A 21,595-nucleotide genomic window follows, 5' to 3' on the forward strand; every position below is an offset into this window, starting at 1 on the left:
GGACGAATTTGACAGGAAGTTGGGAGGGGCATAGAAGGAGTTGGAGGAGAAGGGAAGTGATCTAAATACAGCGCCAAAGTCCAACATTCTCCAAAACATTGTTTGCAATTTTGTATTTTAGGAAAAGGGAAAGAAATAAACCGGAAGGGCAACTTTTATGAAGGGACAATCACATCAGTGCTTCTGAAATCTCAGTGTGCGTGCAGATGGCTGGGATCCTGCCAAAGGCTGGCTCTAGTCAGAGGTCTGAGGAAAGACTAGAGACTCACTTTGGGCAACCCTCAGGTGATGTTGCTGTTGGCTGCTGACCTCTGCAAGGATCGGAGCCCCCACATCCTTGTTTCTGTGGAGAAGCTAATGACAGACGCTTCTACCAGAGGCTTTTCTTGGTCTCTACCACACAGAGTGACCACATCCCCTACCTTTCGGATGGAAGATGAACAACCAGCGGAAAAAACTCAAAATAAGTGAGAATAAGCTCTTCCCTTGGCGCAAAGATAGTTTTTAAGGTAACCTCAATGCTTGCCAGATTTGTTAGCAACATCCTCAAAGGAGTGATATTTGGAATAAGGCATAAAGCAAGCAGTAGGGGAGAGAGGTTAGCTTCATTGCCCTTATGTCTCACTGGATTTCTTCAAAGCAATGCCTTCATTTGGGACAGATGCCTCCTGGTCCCCAGGAGCCCCTTACCTCTGCACTCGGTCCTGGTGAGTGTGCTCTGGTAGCCAGCTCGGCAGTGGCAGGTGTAGGAGCCTTGGGTGTTGATACATTCTCCACCAGTACAGGGGTTCTTCTCACACTCGTCCACATCTGCAAAACACAGTGGATCTTAGTGAGAACTTCAACAGCTTATATTTCTAAGGCTTTGTGGGTTTCTCATGCATAAAACCTTTTTCCTTTAGCGTGAAAAACACAACAAAGCCAGGCATGGTGGCACATGCCTTTAATCTCCCAGCATTTGGGAGTCAGAGGCAGCTGGATCTCTAATGAGTTCAAGGGCAGCCTGGCCTACGTATTGAGTTCCAGGTCAGCCGAGGCTGCCTAGTGGGACCCTTTCTCAACAAAGCAAAACTTGAAATAATAAAGAAAGAAAATTGCATAATCAAAGTATTTTTCTCTCTTCCCACAGCCAATATACCGTGACTACCCACTGTGAGACCAGTGAAGCAGTTCACCTCTGTTCTTTTCTCGTGTCATTGTCAGAGAATATGAATATGCTTTGAGATAATAAACATTTTTTTTCTTCTTCTGTGAGTCTGGTCTAAGAAAATCAAGCAGACATGAAAGGGCTGTTATTTCAGGAGTCTGAGGCAGGAGGACTACAAGTGTAATGTTTGCCTAGACAACCTAGTAAGACCTTGTCTCAAAGATAAAAAAACTAAAAAGAAGAGCAATAGGGTGCTGAGTGGTAGGGCCCTGGTCTGACTCACATGAGACTCTGGGTTCAACTCCCAGCACCGGGGAAAAAAACAAAATCAAAGAGACTAACACTTCCTTCAGAGGTGGCTCTATTTGTTGCTGTTGTTTTAATACAAAAAAAGTCTGCCTCGTGTCTAAGCATCTCCTGCGGTTCTACTAAACCTGTGAGAAGAAAACATGAAGGCCACATGGCTGTTCACAGGGGGTTCTCAGCACCACCCGCCCAGGTGGTCTCGGTAGCCTTATTCCCAAGTGCTACAGACTCAGTACCAGGGCCCACCCGTCTACATTGCCATTTCTGAGGAAAGTAAGGCTCAGGGAGGATTATTGGTCCAAATCTCTTGGGGACAGAGTCACGCCTAACCCTGAGCCACACACCTCTTCCCTCTCCTCTAGAACAGCGCCCACGTGAGCAGGAAACAAAAGGTTTTGAGAAAACAAGAACTAACAGAACTAAGAAACAAATTTATCTGAAGACAAAAGAGCACATGCCCACTGGGTGTTGTCAGAAATCAACTGTCCAGTGGTCTTGTGCTGGACTGCTGAAGACGCTGCCCGCCTGACTGTATAGATGCCAAAGGGCCACGAGGTCCTACTTGCCTCCAGAGTCTGAGACATACTAAAAGGTCAGGAAATCCTCTCTGATGTTCTGAAGACACACCCTACCAGCGTTTAAGCCCTGTATTGGAAGCCAAAGATAATAACAAGTTCTACTGTTTGGAGACACTGTTGGAGGCGATTTGTTACAACAACAATAGAAAACCAATACTAACTGTGGTGGTTTGAACAGGAAGGGCCTCCATAGACTCATATCTAAATGTTTGGTCATTAGGGAGCGGGGCTACTTGACTGGGATTAGGAGGTGTGGCCTTATCGGAGGAAGTGTGTCACTGGGGGTGGAATTTTCAACAGAACCAGTGTCTCTCTCTGCCTTCAGATCTGTATGTAGAACTCTCAGCTACTCTCCAGCACCAAGTCTGCCTGCCCTACCACGCCCCCAGCCATGATGATAATAGACTAGAACTCTGAAACTGTAAGCCAGCCCCAATTAAGGGTTTTCCTTATAAGAGCTGCTATAGTCATGGTGTCTCTTTGCAGCAACAGAACAGTGACTAAGACACAGACAATGAAATAGAATTGCAACATCCCCCAGTGTCAATCAAGCGATAAATTGCTTACCAATGCACTCCCCGCGGATGTCCAGCTGGAAGCCCTTGTTGCACTCACACCGGTAGCTGCCCGGGGTTGGAATGCAGCGCCCATTTTGACAGAGATAGCGGACCAATTGACAGTAGTCGGTGACGTTGAAAGGCAGCACCCCTAGGAGGACAGCATTGAACCCCATTATTATTATCTATGACATCAGCTCTTAATCTACTAATAGTGAACAAGATGCCAAGTCCTAGAGGAAGAGCCACCAAGGGTGAGCCAGCCACCAGAGCACAATCCCTTCAGCTTTCAGAGAGCACATTGTACCCCCGGCCTCTCCGCCTGCCTCTCCCCACCCCACCCTTACTCTCAAGCCTCCGGTTTCAGAAAATAACTATACCACAGAGGTGTTGGCAGGTAACGACTTTGTACACTAAATGACCCAAAGAACAATTTCATACATCTTCTGCCATTAATACATTCTCTGAATCAGATTTCAGTCTTTCCCATACTGCTCCCACATTTAATTAAAGATATCCATAATAAAAGGAGATTCATTTCCGGAACATGCAAGGCTCCCATTCTTATTTATAAAATGGGAAAATTAAGAAACATGCAAAAACAATGTAAAATTTTTTTAATCTAACAATTGGCATAAATATTTAATAAACCAAAAATATGACTTGATTAATACAAGAAAAATAACAAGGAAGCTTTTGAATTCTTACTTGGTGGCTCACGCGATGGAGATGGATATGGATACTCTGGTGGTGGCCGAGGGACTGGAATCACAGACCCAGGAGTAAAGCCTGGAGGAACAGGCTGAAGTGGAGGGCCAATGGGCGGGGGAGGGTATTCTGGTCTCCCAGGAATGACCAGAGGGACAGAGCACAGCTTGTTGAAATCCTCTGGAAGAATACAACACAACATGACATAATCAGCAAAGCCACAGCTGCTGGGGGGCCAGGCAGGATGCCCCCTTAAAGACACCAAACTGCATCGGCCAATCGGAATGAATGCTTCGTTCATATTCTTAATACCTACACAAGAGCCACATTGAGACAATAATTCAAAATTTAAGTAAATAAATGTCTCCAGAGCAGGCACCACAAGCTCCTTTCAAAATCTAGAAAGGCATTTACATGTTGACATTCACCAGAAAAAATATTAGGTGTCACTTTCTCTAGTCAGCCCCAGTGTGGCTGTCCACATCGAAAAAGCACATCAGGAGGCTTGGGTACTAATCAGAGAAGCGGATAATGACACGGATGAATGAAAAGGCTGTAACGAAACCCATTATATTACACGTTAATAATTTTAAAACTCATATACACACAAAACAAATGACACCATAGGCAAAGCAGAAGAGGAAGGGGTCAAGCCTGGGCTACATGAGTCCCTATTTTATTTTATTTTATTTTATTATTTGGTAAGGCTTTGGTTTTTATTTTATTTATGTGCATCTCCTGCAGGATAGAATGTGACCACGTGACTCTTTCCGATCATTCTTTCTGATAGAAAGTACCAGAGGGAAAAAAAGCTCGTGAGGAAAACCAAGGACAAGATAATGGTGGATGCACAGGGGAGGTAGTGATGGAGTTGACAGGGGGCACAACTTGCTCCAAGGTAATTTATAAATAAACGGTATTGTTGGTGGTGGGATAAATGCCAGAACCACGGGAATAGGAAATCATGAATGGCTACTAGTGTTTTGTTGTTCAGATAAGAGAACACTGTTGTCCTCTACTGTTGAGAGGATGTATGTCAGGAGGCGGGGACTGGTGTGATGGGCAGAAGCCAAATTTTGACTTTGCGCACTTGAGTTAGGAGATGCGAGGCAGCCAAATGGAGATATCGCACAACAGTTGTTGAGGAGAGTTTGGAGCCCAGAGAAGAAGTCAAAATTTTCATTTCTCAGTAGAGAGGTAATGTGTAAAGCCAAGAGATGGATTAGTTCTTCTAAAAAAAAAAAAAAATAGGTAGGAAGTCCAGAGCAGAGCCGAGGATTTGTCTGTTAAAGACAACTAGGTAAGCGGCGAAGAGGAGGCCCCAGCAGCGTGGCTGTGTGAACGCAGCTCAGTGATTCTGCAAGCTGGACTCCCTGATTTGATCATGTATTTCCCTGTGTTCACACGTCTTGGTATCTCGCTATTTTTAACAATACCAGGACTCCCTCAGAATAAATCCTTGTTGGCTTGTGACATCTTTTCCCTGAGTTTCCGGAACGGCATTTTAGACAGCCTCTAGCTGCGGGCATGTCTATTTCGTTCATTTGCAGCTTCATTGCATGGCTGCAGGTCTCGCAGTCCCTTCTACAAACAGAGTGATTTCTCATCTTTGCTTTCTGTCTTCAATGTCAATAACTTTATCATCACAGTCACAAAGGATTCTTATATAGACAGTTTCTACACAGTGTTAGACTCTACATACATTATTAGGCTAATGCTTTTCTTTTCCTGTAGACTACTGAAATGCATTCATAACTCAGCTTCACGGGACATCTGCCAACTTGGATTGGCTAACTCACCAAACTCCACATACACCACTGCTACTAGCTACTCCATTTCCTGACGTTCTTCAGTCTGATTTTATGCCTAGAACTCAGATCTAGTTTAAACTGCTAGAGAATTCCATTACTATGCTCTATTGCTTATCTGGAATTGTGACCCACAAATTCTTGGTATCTCGCCGTTTTTGGAAGAGTTTTTTTTTTTTTTTTTGGCCTGTGTTTTTCTTGACTGAGGATGCTATAGCTTCTTTTTTCTAAAGCACAGTGACTCTTCGTACAGAATTATCACCTAGCTACAGCACATCACTTACTCCCTGGGAATGCTTTCACTGTGTTTCTATGCAGCCCTTTAAGTCTGGGCCTCATATATGCCATAGTCAACTCTCACTCTCAGCCTAGCCCCATAAATTACACACAAGAGGATTTCAGCATGTATTGGATTTAATTGAATCCCGACTATATTAAAGGAAACAGTTTGTTTCCAAGCATTTGAAAATTCTTTTGGGATTTGTAAAAGAGGTCAGATGGCTTATCAGCATTTCTGCTAACTAGGCGAGCATATTACTTGAAGAACACCATTAAATTCACCTTAACCCTGTAAGAAATGTATCTTACTGGGCCCTAAACTCCTTCCAGTGTACAGGTTAATGGTTTTAGCTATAAGCCCCTACACATTAAAGGTCAGTAGCCAGGGATAAGTTTTCTCTAGAACCTTTACCTTTTCTGTCTCCATTCAACCCAGAGATGAAGCACGGTGTTGAAGAAAGAAAGACAGAAAGAAAGAGAGAAAGAAAGAAAGAAAGAAAGAGGAAGAGTGAATTAACTAAGTCTTCTCACATGGCCACTTTCCATAGGTGAGAGCTCAATACTCAATAGAACTGTCGTGGAAAGTGTGAACAAATGAAGCAGACCTGCAAATGAGCATGCACTGCCAGTTTGCTCTGCCCTGTGTCTGTGTCAGGCGAGTGTGCACGGTCAGTCCATCTGCCCTGTGTCAGGCGAGTGTGCACGGTCAGTCCATCTGCCCTGTGTCAGGCGAGTGTGCACGGTCAGTCCATCTGCCCTGTGTCAGGCGAGTGTGCACGGTCAGTCCATCTGCCCTGTGTCAGGCGAGTGTGCACGGTCAGCCCATCTGCCCTGTGTCTGTGTCAGGCTTATGTCTTTCGACCCCCTGCAAAATCACCAATGACAACTTGAGTCTTCCTGATGGCTCCTGCATCTACTCTCTTCCCTTCTCAAGGTCTCAATACAAGGAATCCAACCAATGCTATTGCTTCCCAAACTGACGTATGCATCTAAGAAACAATTCTTCTGATATCCAAGTCATGCATCTTGGTAGGAAGCCATGTGCTTCTAAACACTGATCTAGTGAAGAGATCTGCAGCCAATTAAGAGGAAGGGTTTTTAGGGCATAGACAGTGTGTCCAAAATGCATGATTTGTTGAATCATGAATCATATGTATGTATGTATGGAGACATAGGAAGATTATAGTACTCCTTTAATCCACACATACAATCCTCAGCAGTGAAGAGAGTTGTATACGGACTCCCAGTAATGGCCCTCTAGGCTGCGATGAGAGTTATATATCTTGAGCCGCACTCTCCAAAGCATCCCACCAGTCCTGAGTTCCTTCCCCCTCAGTGTCATGGCCTCTCTTCAGTTCCCCAATCTAAACATGCCTTTCGGGAATCAGATTAAACAGAGCTAAAAGGTCCGTCTTTAGTTGAAATTTGAGGAGAAAATCATACTTCATGGGCTATATGTTCTACCCGAATGTCTCTTACGAGCAAGAGTTTGCTGGATACTAGAGAAGAACAGAGAACGAGAGCAATCCAAGATGGCAATGATGACTAAGACGTCCTAGTGAGATTATTAAGTAGTGAGAGAGCAACTCATGGATGTAATAGGCACAAAGCAGATGGATTTAATTCTTGAGCACAGTGAAAGTACAAACCAGGACCAGAGGGTGATAGGTATGAGGTCACACTTCCCACTGTGGCTATCTTGGCATATTGGGGGATCAGGTTGTGTTTGCATAGAGCCTTAGCCCTCTAGAGGGTATGTAACCAGCAGGAATTATGGGAGAAGGGAGTAGATAAGGCTTGAACTGTACAGATATTTTAGGGAAAAAGTAACTGATTTACTTTAGAAATACGAATACTGTTTAAGGGAAATGCAACCATATAATTTAATTAGAAAATAAAATTCATAACAGTAACAACTAAAAGAACTGGGTTCAGATTCAGAGACTCAAAATGATATGCCAAAATTATAAATATTTCTTTGTAGGAAAAGGTATCATTTGGATCACCAAATAGCACCTACATTCATCCAAACAAAAATATCCTGGACATTTTTTCTACAGCCTCTCCAGAGACACATTTTAAGGCTATTGTCAGGCGAGCTATACTTTGGGAATGTATATGGCAGGATCTCCTCCTGGCCACTTGGGAAGCCACACCATTCATTCGGATTGCAGACCAATAATAGGCTTTTAGTGAAAATGAAGGGGACACGGCAGACAAATGAGAAGCTATGAGGAAAAATAAAACAGGGCTTGGCAGAAGGAAGAGAAAAGTGATGAACGTTAGGGTAAGAGGAGAGATAAATGCAGCGGGGGAGCTGGGATTCATCCCACTGAACTGGTAAGTGGCCCAGGAGAGCCACCAAAGTCCCTCAGGGAGAACAAGAGAAAACAGGATCCTGAGAAGGCTGGGCTCGGGGGCAATGAGGGAACTAAGTCGCCAGCAGATATAGAACCATCAGGGGGATTCTTCCATGCCTACACTTAAATGTTCTGGAATCTCATCTATTTGCCTGCGTTTCACCTGATCAGTACTGCACACTCTGCCACGGGCTTGGAAGCGTTGTGTTCCGATAGGCTATAGACGATACAGACGGGCTCTTACCAGTTGACCTGATGGGACACATCTCGGGGGCGACGGTGACCCCCGGAGACCAGCACCGGCCAGCATCGCAACAGCACTGCATTTTGGTGATGGACTGCGGCAGCTGGTTAGAGCAGCGTCCGTTTGTCAGGGCGGTGTAGCAGTAGCCAGGGCGAACGTCTGAGAAAACAAGAACACACGTGGCCTTGGTTTTGAGCTTGAGATGACACTCCTCTGCCTCCACGCCTCCATGCTTCACCTTGGAGCTATGACAGACTGACCCATGAGCGTGTGCCCTGGAAAGGAAGAGTCAGACATCCCACTGGCCCAGTATGGCTTGCCCCTTGCCCTTGCACATAAGGCACTTAGCCAAAATTCCGTATTTCACACCCAAGGTGGGAAGAAAAGGTTAAAATCAATGTGCCATAGAAAACACAACTAAGGAAAGCAGAGGTGGTGGCAGACGGGTATTCCTAAAAACCTGTTTTTATATTAAAGACATACTGGGTTGTCTATGGTTTAAACTACTTAATTCGAGCTGCATTAGGCAAATATTAATATAAATGCATTTAAAACAACATTAATCTGTGGCATTGAATTTTGTCTGAAATTGTGCCCCAGACTTGTGAGGTTGCATCTTAGAGGGATGAACCAATTTTCAGCCAGATCTAATATCTATTAATCAGGTTCCCTTTTGTCCTGAGGCTTTGACTAATTTTTTCAAAGGGTTAATTATTAACAAATTCCAAAACATCAATGACTGTAGATGCTATAGGACCCAACAGTTCTAGATGAGCTCTTTGCTTTTTGGCAGAAAAGCATTCCACGGAAGCAGCATGGGGAGGCTCACTCCTATAGATCGCTTTTATTGGATGACATCATGTCTGATTGTCATGACAACAGCTGACACACTATATAGTGCAACTCTCAGCTACCAAAAAGAGCTTATGGCACAGGAAAAGAGACGGCTCTGTAAAAAGACAGAGACACATGACCAAGTGCAAACGCCTATCGCTATCTACACAAGTGGAGGGTGTGGTTCTCCAAGCCAAACACTTCTCTGTACAGTCTTTCACATAATCAAGTTGTGAAAAGTAGATAATATTTGAAATATGCTTCTCATTTAAAATGAGATATGTGGAAATGTCATGTGTAAAGTAGACATTTCTGCAGTCAAAACCCCATCCTTTTGTGCCATAAATCTGACTATTAAGCATCAAGTCTTGCCACAGAGGGTCACCCACATACACTTGTCGTCTGAGTCATTCTTAGAATACAAAGTCTTCAAATACTGATGTCTTTATTGATGAGACGCATGAAGATAAATTGCATAATTTAGGGACATTTACCTTACTTTAAGCAAAGAAGGGTAGGCCAACCTAAACAAACCCTAGAAGACTGAGGGTGAGCATCACAGACACAGGACGATTTTGGAATGGTACTTCTACCCCCAGCAAGCATAGACGTAATGCGCAGAAAGTGTTGGTCCTGGTTCCTGTACTTCTGGACAGCTGTCTCAGCAAGAATGGGTCTCATTCCAGCCAGATCCAGGAACAGTAGCTACAGAGGATGTGCAGACAAACCTGCCCTGTGAAGCCCTCGGAGGGTTGCCTCTCCAGGAAAATGGTGGGAAAATGGGAGTCCTACCTTCTAACTTTAAAAGCTCCTAATGTTTTATGTGCTAGGATAGTACATATTATGGGCATGGAACCCAAAGACTTTAAAGAAAGGGAAGAGATTCGGAAGCCTGGGTTGCATCCCAGCTTCGAATGGAGTTGGTGGTCCAAACCCAGTTGTAAACACTTGACCAAATTGTGAAATGCGTGCATGTAACTTGCAGATTGCTGGTTTCTCCTTCCGAGCAAAGCTGGGACCTACAGCTGCCAAGGGTAAACTCTTAATGGGTTAATGCCTATTGTTTTGAAAATTAACTGATACCAAGTTGTTACAGATCTGGCTGACTAATATGTTAAATGCTCTCGAATCAAAGACTCTTTATCAGTGCGGTAAAGTGGGGACCATTGGGGCTGAAATGACGAGGTGCTAGTGGGTCCCTGGCAGCCATTGATTTACAAACGGCACAGAAGAGGGAGGACTTGAACTTGGTTCCCAGAACCTATATCAAGAAGCTCACAGCCGCCGGGTGATTCCAGCTCTGGGGAGTCCAGTACCCTCTTCTGGCCTCCATAGGCACCTGTGCTCACACGTGCATGAAGTCTCATATACATAATTAAAAATAAAATAAATTATTTTTTTAAAAAATAATAAATTAAACCTTCATTCAATTTCTGTCTTCATGCAAGCAAAACACCAAAACCGGTAAAAGTAGAACTGCCATGCCTGAAGTGTGTGCGTGTGTGTGTGTGTGTATGTGTGTGTGTGCACGCACGCGCATATGGGTGCGTGCATGTGCTGCCTTACGTGGAGTATGTATGCATATATGTAAGTACTGACACAGCTGCAGTGTATGTAGAATCACTGGACACAGATCAAAGATCACTAGTTTCTGTGTCCTGGTGAAAAATACCTGAGATGTTTGAGCAAGAATGTTATTTAACCAAATCACTATTTTAGGAAGGTAGATCGGACAAAGTAGATCGTATAGAAGCCAGATCAATTAAAGATTATTATGAGATGTCAGACCTAGATTAGCATAGATTTTGGGGAGTGACTAAAGGTGGCCATAGAGAGACAACACAGCTAAAAGCAGTCATAGAGAGACAACTGAGCCTTAACTCACGCGCTGAGGACATAGGCAACAAATCCATGAACAAGGACACAAGATGCCGCTACCACCCAACAGGGTGCTCCATGGCTGAATGCATTTCCACAAATGCTCATCTTCCCCTCAACTGCTCCTATTAGCAAACTTATCCAGAGAGATGGTCATGATGTATGAAATCCGTGCCTGTAAGTCAACCCACCTATGCATTTGGTGCCATCAGGAGAGGTGTAAAATCCCGGGGGGCATTTGCAGAAGTAACTGCTGACGGTGTTTGTGCACTCCCCACCGTCGCAGATTCCGGGAATGGTGCTGCACTCGTCGATATCTGCAAAGAAAGGGAGCTCCTGTTACCTGGAGGGAATAGTAGTAGCTGCGTGGTTACACGGATGCAGACGGGGTGCTTGGGAAGCCCAGTCCCAGGAAGCACTAGTCTGCCCTGAGTTAAAAGCTGCCCAGGGAAGAGCCTATACCGGCAGATGTTCCCCAGGGTTTACCAAATTCAAGAGATGGAGCCAAAGAACCTGACGCTAAGAGGCTAGCAGGTGTGCTTATATTCCAAATGCATAATCATTTTGACAACCTCTCTTTCTATGCATACTTTGTACTACATTAAACTCCTCTGCTAACTATTCTATATTCCTCAACATTTTCTGTATTTGTTTTCAATCAGATTTCAATCCTTCAGAGGAGACCTTGTGGCCTGGGCACTGGTTAGGAGTGGGTGACTTGGGGTAATCAGACAAGGGGAAGTACCAACTTGGTTTCTCAGAAGCACATCCAAGTGAGCATGATGATGGTCCTCCATTGGAAGGATGCGTATTTGGTGAGTGAACTAGACACTGGGTACTGGAGTCAGCTTCCTCTTTGAGGAAGGACTTACTGCTCCTGCTGTTGGAGATGGGGTCAATGGACCGGCTTTGACTTTTGGTTCTGTCAGGGATCTTGAGCTGCATAGTCGCCTGAGGTCGCACCCTGCCTGGGTACCCCATGTCTAACAGGAAATCATGGAAGATAGCTAAAAGTCTGGTCATCTCAACGCAATGAGACATCAGTAGAGATCTTTCGGCTACTTGACTCCACACCACCCAGGCCACTTTTGCCACAGCAGCTCCTGCCATCATCAGATACTGCTCCTGGAGTGTACACAGCTCACCCGATCTGTCCTCACATTCTGCCCATTTCTCCCTCTTTTCCCCACATACTTATCCTAAGGAAATCCCTTAACAAATATCTTGGGTGCTATAGAGGCCAAAGTGGATCCGCTGCTAGGGCCTGAGGCCACTGGTCTCCTCCATAGAAACAATGTGTCCCATTCAGGAAAAATCTAACCATTTCCTCAAAGGGAGGTTTTCAAATGCCCAAACTCTCACTGATGTGGATCAATAGTGGCAGGGAAGGGAGGCGAAGAAATAGGGAGCACACTGTACTACCTAAGACAAGCTCAAAGGGCAGCCTACACTATGCCAAGGAAAGACAGGATTTGCCCAAGCCTCTTGGAGGAAACCACTGCAGCCAGGCTGGTGTTGCTGACACTCAGGAAGGCTTAGGATCATGAAATAGAAACATTTCCTCTAGTCCTCGGGCTCTTCTTCATTAAAAAACAAAACAGGGTTCTAAGTGGACCACATTCAAGTACATTCTCATCCCTTCAAGTATCTTCTCACTCAAGTTGACCCTTATAGTCACAAAGTCGGCAGTGACACGAGCTGCTTAGCCTCGTGAAAACCAAAGCCACCATTCTTATATGTTAGCCTAGAGGCGGAAGCGATAATTTCATGGAGCACAGAGTCAAAGCTCTGGTGCCTGGCACCATCACTGTGAATCTGTCCCTGGTAAAGGATAGAAGCAGCCTGGCACCGTGCCCCTAGACTCCTTACAACAGCTCCGTTTTCAGTATCCTCCTGTCTCTCTGCTACCTTACTTACTCTGAGCACAGAATCAGTCTATGGATGAGCCTGCAAAACTTCAAACCTCATTTAACGATAGGAAGACATAACTGCAAGGAAAGACGTTGTGGTGATTTGAACGAGTGGCCCCAACAGGCTCATAGATTTGTGTACCTGGTCCCCAGTTGGCAGAACTGTTTGAGAAAAATTAGGAGGTGTGGCCTTGTTGGAAGATGTGTGTCACTGGGGGTGGGCTTTGAGGTCTCAAAAGCCCACATCATTCCCAGGTTCTCTTCCATCCCCCCTTCCTCGTACTTGTGGATCCAGATGTGAGCTCTCAGCTGCTACTGTGTCTGCCTGCCTGCTGCCATGCTTCCCATGACTCCAGACCTCTGGAACTGTGAGTCGCAAATTCTGCGCTTTCCTTTATAAGCTGCCTGTCATGGTATTTGGTTGTGGCAATTTCCCAGGATGCCTTTCTAAAGGGTCCTCAAATGCTAGTATCACATAAGCTTAACCAAGGTCACATGATGATCTGCTAAAATAGCTTTCCAGCCTATTAACAGAGACAAATGCTAGCATTGTTGGTTAAACCACTTAGCATAATACATCAATAGCCAAAGAAATTAAGATACCATAATGATCAGGAAGTGTTATTTTGGAAACGTAACTAACTTTGGCAGGATGTGGTAATATCTTCCACCTGCCAACCAGTGACAATGGCATCATCTGTTAAAAATAGCAACATTGATGACAATGAGAGTTCCAGTGTGCTGAGAGCCAGGGCATGTGGAAAATCCTAAAGCAACTAATCCCCGCCATGTTGGTGTGGTTATGGGACCTTACTTCCATATGTCTGATGCTTGGGTGTGCTTGTCTTACACAGAAAACTAACAAGGCCTGCAGAAAACTAACAAGAAATAAAACTGGAAGTAGGAAAACGATCCAGGCTTATGGGGGGTGGAGGTGTGGGGGGTCTCTCTTCCTAGCTATTTGGGAGTCAGAGGAAGAAGACTCAAGGGTTAAAGGCTAGCCTAGGCTACAAGCCAAATTCAAGGCCAGCTGGACAACCAGGTAAAAATCATGCCTCAAAAATATCAGTACTCCTGACATGCTTAGGCCAAGGTCAAGCCAGGGGGCGAAGGGAAGTAAGCAGGTTCATCATTTGCAGTGATGGTAAACCCAAGTCACCAGCTGGCTAGGGCTGGAGAAATCCAGCTTTGCCATACCTCCTCAAATGCTACCAGTCAGGAGCTCTAGTGGAACACACACCTTAAGGTTCACTCACCAAGGTGAAACAGGAGGAGACAAAACTGTCACACGAAAAGGCGTGCAAATACTTTTGAATTCCCGAATGTCCTGTCCCCGGTGACCTGTTCTTCTGCCTTCTACTCTCACGAATCACTTTGACCTCAGTTGCATGGTTTCATAATACCAATGGGGTTCGGGGTGGGGGAATTGTGATCTCATCATCAAATGGGGTGGAAGTGCCTTAAGGGATGGGTTATTGGCAAAGCATCTTCACTAGTCACAGGCTAGCCCTCTTCCTTCCTATCTTCCCAGACTCCTACAGCTCTACACTTCTCTCCTTTTAGGAGAATTCCAGGCATCCCAAGAAACAGAATCCAAAACCAGTGTCTTAAGTATGGTTCCCATAAAGCAGTCTTTATCAAATGCCAGTCATGAACGGACAACACTTTGGGAGTCCTGCTGGGTGCAGCGGGGACTGGCAGACAAGAGCTACTTCTGTAGTCTGGATACCTCTCCAGATCTCCTTAAGGCTGAAGGTGAAAGGCATGGCTACCTGGTGAGAAGCTCCCCTGATGGCTTTGCTAGCCACAACAGCTGCCAGCATTTCCCTCCTCCTCACCGGCTGCCAGTCCTATGACCTGTCTCCTGCCTCACCTGCTGTCACCAGGCTTTTCCCCCTCCCTACTCCACATCCCTATCCCGGGCTCCGCTGGGGAAGAACAGACTTGATAGAAACCTGTCTCGGCACCAAGGAAGATATTCCTGGACACTCGGGTGTCCAGAACTCAGTCCACAAGAGTGACTTGACAAGAGAACCAACTGCCTGATTCTAGATGCCTCCATTACTACCCAGGGGGGAGTGGGGGAGGAGTCGAAACACTGTAGCAGGTGACACTACAGATTTATGCACCCGTGAACTTGGTTTTACTGCACCAATGCAGCCTATAAGAAACCTTCAATTGACAATCAGACAGTCAGTGCTGCTTTAGCCTCACAATGATACTATAAGTCATAGATCACAACCAGGAAGGAGTAAGTGGAGAGGCAGAGTCTGGGTTACAGAACTGAAAAGGGCCTCTATCAGCTTGTTGGCAGAGCTGATACCTGATGGAACTAAGACCATAAAGAGAAGTAGGGCTTTAATAGGTCCGGGCCCAGGCCCACCTTACTCACAAGGCTCTTTAGTCTATACCACACGACTCCATTAACTGTGCAAGGGGAGCGCTCCACTGGGTGGAAAGGTGAGCACAGCCACCAGGAGTTCCACCTGTGGTTATGGGTCGAATAGCCCCAGGGATGCTCATTGGTGCCCAAGATGACAGGAAGTCCAAAAGCAAGTAGCCATTAGGTAACTATGGTATGACTGTCATAAAGAGAAGTCCCAAGCATTTTAACACACATGTCAGGGAGTGTGTGGATGTTAAGAACCACATGGTTAAAATTCCTTTGCATCGAGCCGTGCTCTTAGGGTTGCTGGAGACTGGGCTGATGATAATCTAAATCCCCAAACATTAAAGGTTAATCATTAATTCAAGGGACTCCTTCCAGAAATAAGACTTAATCCCTTAACTACATTTTTTGTTTCTTAATTTCCTCCCACAGTAACCAATGCACATATAGGCTGGATTTCCAGAAGGGGGAGGTGAGCCTGCTCCTGCAATACACAGCTCCTTCAGCTCCGCAGTCTTCAGAGAAGCCAGCAAGAAGGTGCCTGTGAGCTCCGATCCCCTCACCCAAATCACAGCTATAAATCTTGATCTTTGACGTTTACAAATGTTTAAAATCTAATATTGAATAGCTATGGCTTATTAATTTGCATTTTAACTCTTCTAAAGTGTATTTATTAAGCCTTATGTTACAGTGTTTTATTAGGGCTTAGAAAGATATAAGAAGGGGAGAATTCTGAAGAGGAAGCTCTCATGAAAAGCCTTCAAATAAAGTCACCCTGCAGTGAAGCGCTGGTAGCTGGCATCTTGGGAATTTGCTAACACCCACTGGACTCAAGTGACTTTATTATTTTTTATTTTATTTATTTATTTATTTATTTATTTATTAAAGATTTCTGTCTCTTCCCCGCCACCGCCTCCCAATTCCCTCCCCCTCCCCTAATTAAGTCCCCCCCCCTCAGCCCGAAAAGCAATCAGGGTTCCCTGTCCTGTGGAAAGTCCAAGGAACCCCCACCTCCATCCAGGTCTAGTAAGTTGAGCATCCAAACTGCCTAGGCTCCCACAAAGCCAGTGCGTGCAGTAGGATCAAAAACCCATTGCCATTGTTCTTGAGTTCTCAGTAGTCCTCATTGTCCGCTATGTTCAGAGAGTCCGGTTTTATCCCAGGCTTTTCCAGACCCAGGCCAGCTGGTCTTAAGAACTGCATGATTTCTTCAATTCTAAGTCGAGGGAAAGCACAGTTTAAAGGCTGGCCACAGTGCCAGGGCCATGCTCAGCAGGTAAGGGCATTTACTGCCAAGCCTGAGACTGAACCCCAGGACCCACACAATGGAAGGCAAGAGCCTATTCCTGTCTACTCCTCAGACCTCCACGTGTGCGCCACGGGTACAGGACACATACATACATGTAACCCTTTCCTCCTCTTAAGCTGATGGCCTAGGGTGTCTCGTCATAAGTAATGAAAAGCTGATTCACTCACATGGGCACAGAATGAAGGTGTCATTATGCAGGCCCGCTTCCCTAGCCCCTACAGGGTCTCTTTTCCTCTTCATGGCTGTGACCTAGATCTGCTAGGCTCCCTCCCTTGACCACAGAGGGCAGCCTGTGCCCAAACAGTGCCATTCCCCTGGTGTGCTGCCCTAACTGAAACACAGTAAAAGGGCTGAAAGAAGGAATCCAGCTTGCAGAGAGTTCAGGGAAGACTTTCTGATGACGTTTCTACCTGGGCCAAGATAGGACAACAATGTTCCAACCAGTCCCAGGTCAGAGCACAGGGGTACTAACAAGAAAATATCCTATCTGATGCCAATTTGCATAGAAAAAAATAGAGACAGGAAAAAGCACACCTAATTTAATGTAACTGTAGATGGCAGAGGAAAGATGAGCTCTAGTCAAAGGGGTCTGTTCTCTGTCTGGCTTCAGATTCCAATGTGCACTCGAGAATCTGGTTTTGTTGTCAGAAATATTAAATAATTCTCAGGTTGAATTTTTAGTTCATTAGATATATCACAAAGTAGTTTTTTTTAGCATTAATAAAAAGATCTGAGTTCCTTGTTTTTGTTTTTATTTTTAAGTGTGAACATTACATCTGTATCTTCTACATGATACACACCCGTGGACTATTCCTGACTGCTAACTGTGTTATTCAAGCAAAAAGCAAAAGAAAGAAAATTATTTTTTACTTGGGCTGGAAGTCACTGTGGTTCTAGAAGACAAAACACAGGCTAGACAGGCCAGATGGTCTCCCCTGCCCTAAACTTTAAAGCTGACTATATATAGTATATAGTTGTTCAGTATTGTAAGCTGAGAAAGGCTTAAAAATGTAGACATAGCCCATTGTAGAAATGGATTCTACATGCAAGAAACCTCAATACACTGTCACGAAAGACACCCGTAAGAACGACTGAGTATCCATGCCCAACTATTTTTAAATAGTTCTAAGTATTAGGAATTAGAATGAAAGCTCAGCACAGTGGTCCGTATCTTTAGTCCCGGCACCTAGAAGGTAGACGCCAGTGGACCTCTGTCAGTTTGAGGCTAGCCTGGTCTACATAGCAGGTTCCAGGCCAGTCAGGGATACAGAGTAAGTGTCTCAGAGAGAGAGAGAGAGAGAGAGAGAGAGAGAGAGAGAGAGAGAGGGGGGGGGGGGGAGGGAGGGAGGGAGGGAGGGAGAGAGAGAGAGAGAGAAAGAAAGAAATATCAGAGATAATAGTTCTCATCTAGGAAAAAGTGTAATACAATCCACTCAGTTAGCACCAGAGTCCAAAGGAAGCCCTGCAGCTGCCTGCATGACCTCACTCAACACAGAGAATAGTGGAACAGGCCTTTGTCCTGTCAGCACCAACACTCTCCAGTGTGCACTTACATCTACAGTTTCTCAAACCCATTCCCCTAGAGAAAAATCACCATTACTATTCTTTAAAACATGATATGATTTTATGAAGCCTGATCTCCATGAGATAGGAGCTAAACTGTCTCATGGCTCCACAGTTGAAATAACTGAGGATAACATACTTGATTGCAGCAGCAATTATAAATGATGTCAATTAAGATTTAAAAAAAAAATCACCCTAACCCACAAAGGCAATTCTATGACAACTAAGTAGTTCCATTCTGGGCGAGCAACATTAAAGTCTGGCCGCAGTTTATTGATCGTACGTCACATCAGAAGCTGTCTTCTGCTGCTTTGACACACAAGGAGGCTAGAAACCCAAGAGAAATCTACTTTGAGTGATGTTTCTCTTCTGGAGCCTAAGACGGTAAATAACACAACGTGTTCAACAAAAACCACAGGCTTCGACGTGAACCCTCAGGCCACACCTGGTGGGAGGAGAGGCTAATGGAAAACGAGCTGTCTCTGAGCTTGCTACAAGATGAATCTTAGATTGTTGCTCCAAGGCTTTCCGAGCAAAAGGAACTCAGCGCTGTCTACTTATGTTTTGGATGCTTTCATCTCAAAAGCAAACCACTGTACTGGAAGCCAGCCCACTTCTGCATGCAACAGTAGTGGCAAACATCAACATGTCGCCTGTGTATACGCTGTAGAACCCTACTCTAAACACGAATAGGGAATTCTACTTCAGGTCACGTCTTTTGCTTGGTGAACATTAGAAAGCTTTTCGTTCGGTAGACAATATGTTGTGGTCCAGAAAAGAAAATCCTAAGTTCTTACTAGGAGCACCAATATTAATGTTAATATGTCAACCCCCCACTCAAAAGTCCACATTTTAGCTAGAAAATATCAGCGGTATAATTTTGAATGGTATCTAATGATCAAATTTAAATTTATGCCTTTAGAACTATAATAAAACATGCATCTTGCCGGGCGGTGGTGGCACACGCCTGTAATCCTAGCACTCGGGAGGCAGAGGCAGGCGGATCTCTGTGAGTTCGAGGACAGCCTGGTCTACAAAGGGAGTTCCAGGACAGGCTCCAAAGCTACAGAGAAGCCCTGTCTCGAAAAAACCAAAAAAAAAAAAAAAAAAAAAACAAAACCAAAAAAAAACATGCATCTTGAACATTTTAAACCAAATATCAGCCTAAAATATTTCATGTTTTAATATTTAATTTGATTCATATGGGCCTCTTATTTAGTGTCTATAAAAGTAGAACAAGCTGCAGGAGCTGTTCTGGGTCCAGAGGCATATGATTCCTGCCGGACGGTTATACTTACACTCTCATGGGGAAGACAGACAGGTCTTGGGTGTAAACAAGCTTGCTGTTGACGCCATCTTGTTTGCCCTCCCCCGTCCCCTGTATCTGCAAAGCATGAGCTTGCTTACCTTCACATTTTTGTGACACTTCATTAAATTTGTGTCCAGCAGGGCATTTGCACTCAAAAGACCCAACAGTGTTAATGCAATTTCCTCCTTGACACAGACCGGGGATAGCCTGGCACTCGTCCACATCTGTCAGATTTGGGAAAAGAAAAAGACTCATTGCAGAAGAAAGATTAACAGTTTATCACAATTATATTACCATATGTATGCCAAGGCATCCATCATAGCTTTTAGAATATGATGATTGCAACTGTTATGAATATATTATGTAAAATAACTAGGTTATTAACATAGGTTGGTCAATAACACTCAACAAGGAGCCCTGCCTCCCTGCAAGCAGAGGAGATTATTTCTATTAATTTTGGAACTTTATTATACAGAGCAAAGTAGAATACATAATGATGGAAATAGCCATTTTTACTGTGTCATTTTTAGCTTCAGATTGTCAATAATAATTAAATTATCTAAGGTATGCTTCAAAGACATGCAATACATGTCTATAAAAGTTATCTTTAAGTGTTACATTGAATGACAAAGGTAACATAAAATTCACTTGAGACCCAGAGGTCACCGCACAATAGCTAGTGTCTTCACACCTATGTGCCTTTTGCCTTCTGGAAAACTGTCTTGTGCAGGAAATTTTCATCAGGGCTGGAAAGGAGAACTGTGCTGGATAACGTGTGGGCTCGTCAATCAGAGCAGACACCAGGAAGGACCTTTCAAAGCCCAAGTCACATTCCTTCCTTTACTGCTAAGTCAGAGAAATTCCATGCCTTCCACTATCTTCTCTCAACTCCCGCTTTCCCCCTCCTCCCCAGGTTCCCTCAGATACACCATGGATGTGCAGCCTCAGAGTTGTATAATTGTGGCCCCTCTTTCTGGAACATTCTCCCTGTCAGAACTTCAGGATTCATCCCGACTCATCTCTTAGTCTCTGTCCTGACACCACTTTGCTCCAGCTAGTGTCTAGCAACACCTGGCCCTGGTTTTCAACACTGACATCCTAATCTCTTTTGCTGTTCAACAGCATAGGCTTCCCCGCAGCAGACACTCGGTCCGTCTTGCTTAGTGTTCTATCAGGAACCTAGAGACTAAGCTCGGGTACTATAGATAGTCCCAAATTATCCTTTCCAACAGAAACCTCCTCCTCCTCCATGATGCTGGCTGCCTGGATTCCACTGTGAAGATAATGTATACAGGGGCATTCTCTCTATTTCTTCATTCAGAACGCAGGAAACCCTGATTTGCTAAATGGGAGCCTGAAGTTTCTTCCTCTTGGGCTCTGTCACAGACATCTGTGAATGCAGCACCCTCTTTAGGTCCTGATGCTGTGGGAAGCAACTACACAACTGCCATTTGCAGGTCTATCCGATGCTGCTGGGAAACCTCACCCACAGTAAAATGGAAACTAGAGGGGAAATATATATTTGGGTATAAAAGCACCACTATTTTAATGGAATATCTTGACCCACAAACAAGTAACTATATTGAAACAATTGGATTATATTTTACAGCCAGTTTCATTTTTATCTTTGATGAGGATTTTCTGAATGTTTATTAAAATGAAATCAAACTTTACAGTCAGACAGACAACTCAAGATATTCTTGTTGATCCTGAGTTTTGGTCAACAGGGAGTGTGTATGAGGACAGTTCCCCACTTACCATGTGCTGCCAGGCCTTTGTCAACCTACAGCCCACAGCCTCCATCCGGCCCAAGAGCTAGAAACACAGCAAGAAGACACCCTGGCCACAAACAACATTCTGAGAACCTCTCCCCCAGCAAAAGAAATTCTTTTTGCAAGTGATCATATAAGCTGCTATTTTGAAGTCATGGATTTTCACCAAGCTATATTGACACCTTAGATGTTGAAGAACAGTCATGAGGGGACAGGAAGCAACCTTGGGGGAAATCCAGACTGTAGGAGACTGATGGGCTGAGGAGAATCCCCCTTCCCTGTCCTCTTCTTCCCCTTCCCTTACTTCTGTTGGCACCCAAACCTCTGACCACTAGCTCACTGACAGGAAGCCGGGAACTGGAGGCCTTCCTCCCTAGTCACTGCCAACAATTCATGGGCATCAGCAACTTCAAAACACAATGACCAACAACTTCCTCAAAACTCAAGGAGTCTTTCTAAGAATGAGAGAAATAAGAGTTCAAAGGAGAGGCTTACTCCTACCAGTCCTTGCGATTCTAAGATTTCAAAACCTCTTCTGGCTGCTCCTACCATTGAGAGGACACTCAAGGGCATCCAGAGGAGGGGTGCCTGGGAGCCAGGCACATCCAATTTAGTACAGACCACAGCACAGATGAGCATCGCTC

General features: G+C 44.7%; 1 protein-coding gene across 1 annotated transcript in view; it reads right to left on the minus strand.

Moving 5' to 3' along the window:
- Fbn1 (fibrillin 1) overlaps window positions 1–21,595 on the minus strand; it is a 202,594-nt gene that overhangs the window by 89,552 nt on the left and 91,447 nt on the right. Inside the window, exons 7-12 of the mRNA XM_041678883.1 lie at window positions 19,278–19,403; window positions 10,891–11,016; window positions 7,988–8,146; window positions 3,297–3,476; window positions 2,599–2,739; window positions 691–810 (exon numbers count right to left, since the gene is read on the minus strand). Coding sequence (XP_041534817.1) covers window positions 691–810; window positions 2,599–2,739; window positions 3,297–3,476; window positions 7,988–8,146; window positions 10,891–11,016; window positions 19,278–19,403 — 852 coding nt within the window. The remainder of the gene's footprint in view (window positions 1–690; window positions 811–2,598; window positions 2,740–3,296; window positions 3,477–7,987; window positions 8,147–10,890; window positions 11,017–19,277; window positions 19,404–21,595) is intronic.

The sequence above is a fragment of the Microtus oregoni genome, unplaced genomic scaffold (genome assembly GCF_018167655.1).
Source record: "Microtus oregoni isolate MIOR12 unplaced genomic scaffold, Mior012 000031F_ref0000149, whole genome shotgun sequence".
Lineage (NCBI taxonomy): Eukaryota > Metazoa > Chordata > Mammalia > Rodentia > Cricetidae > Microtus > Microtus oregoni.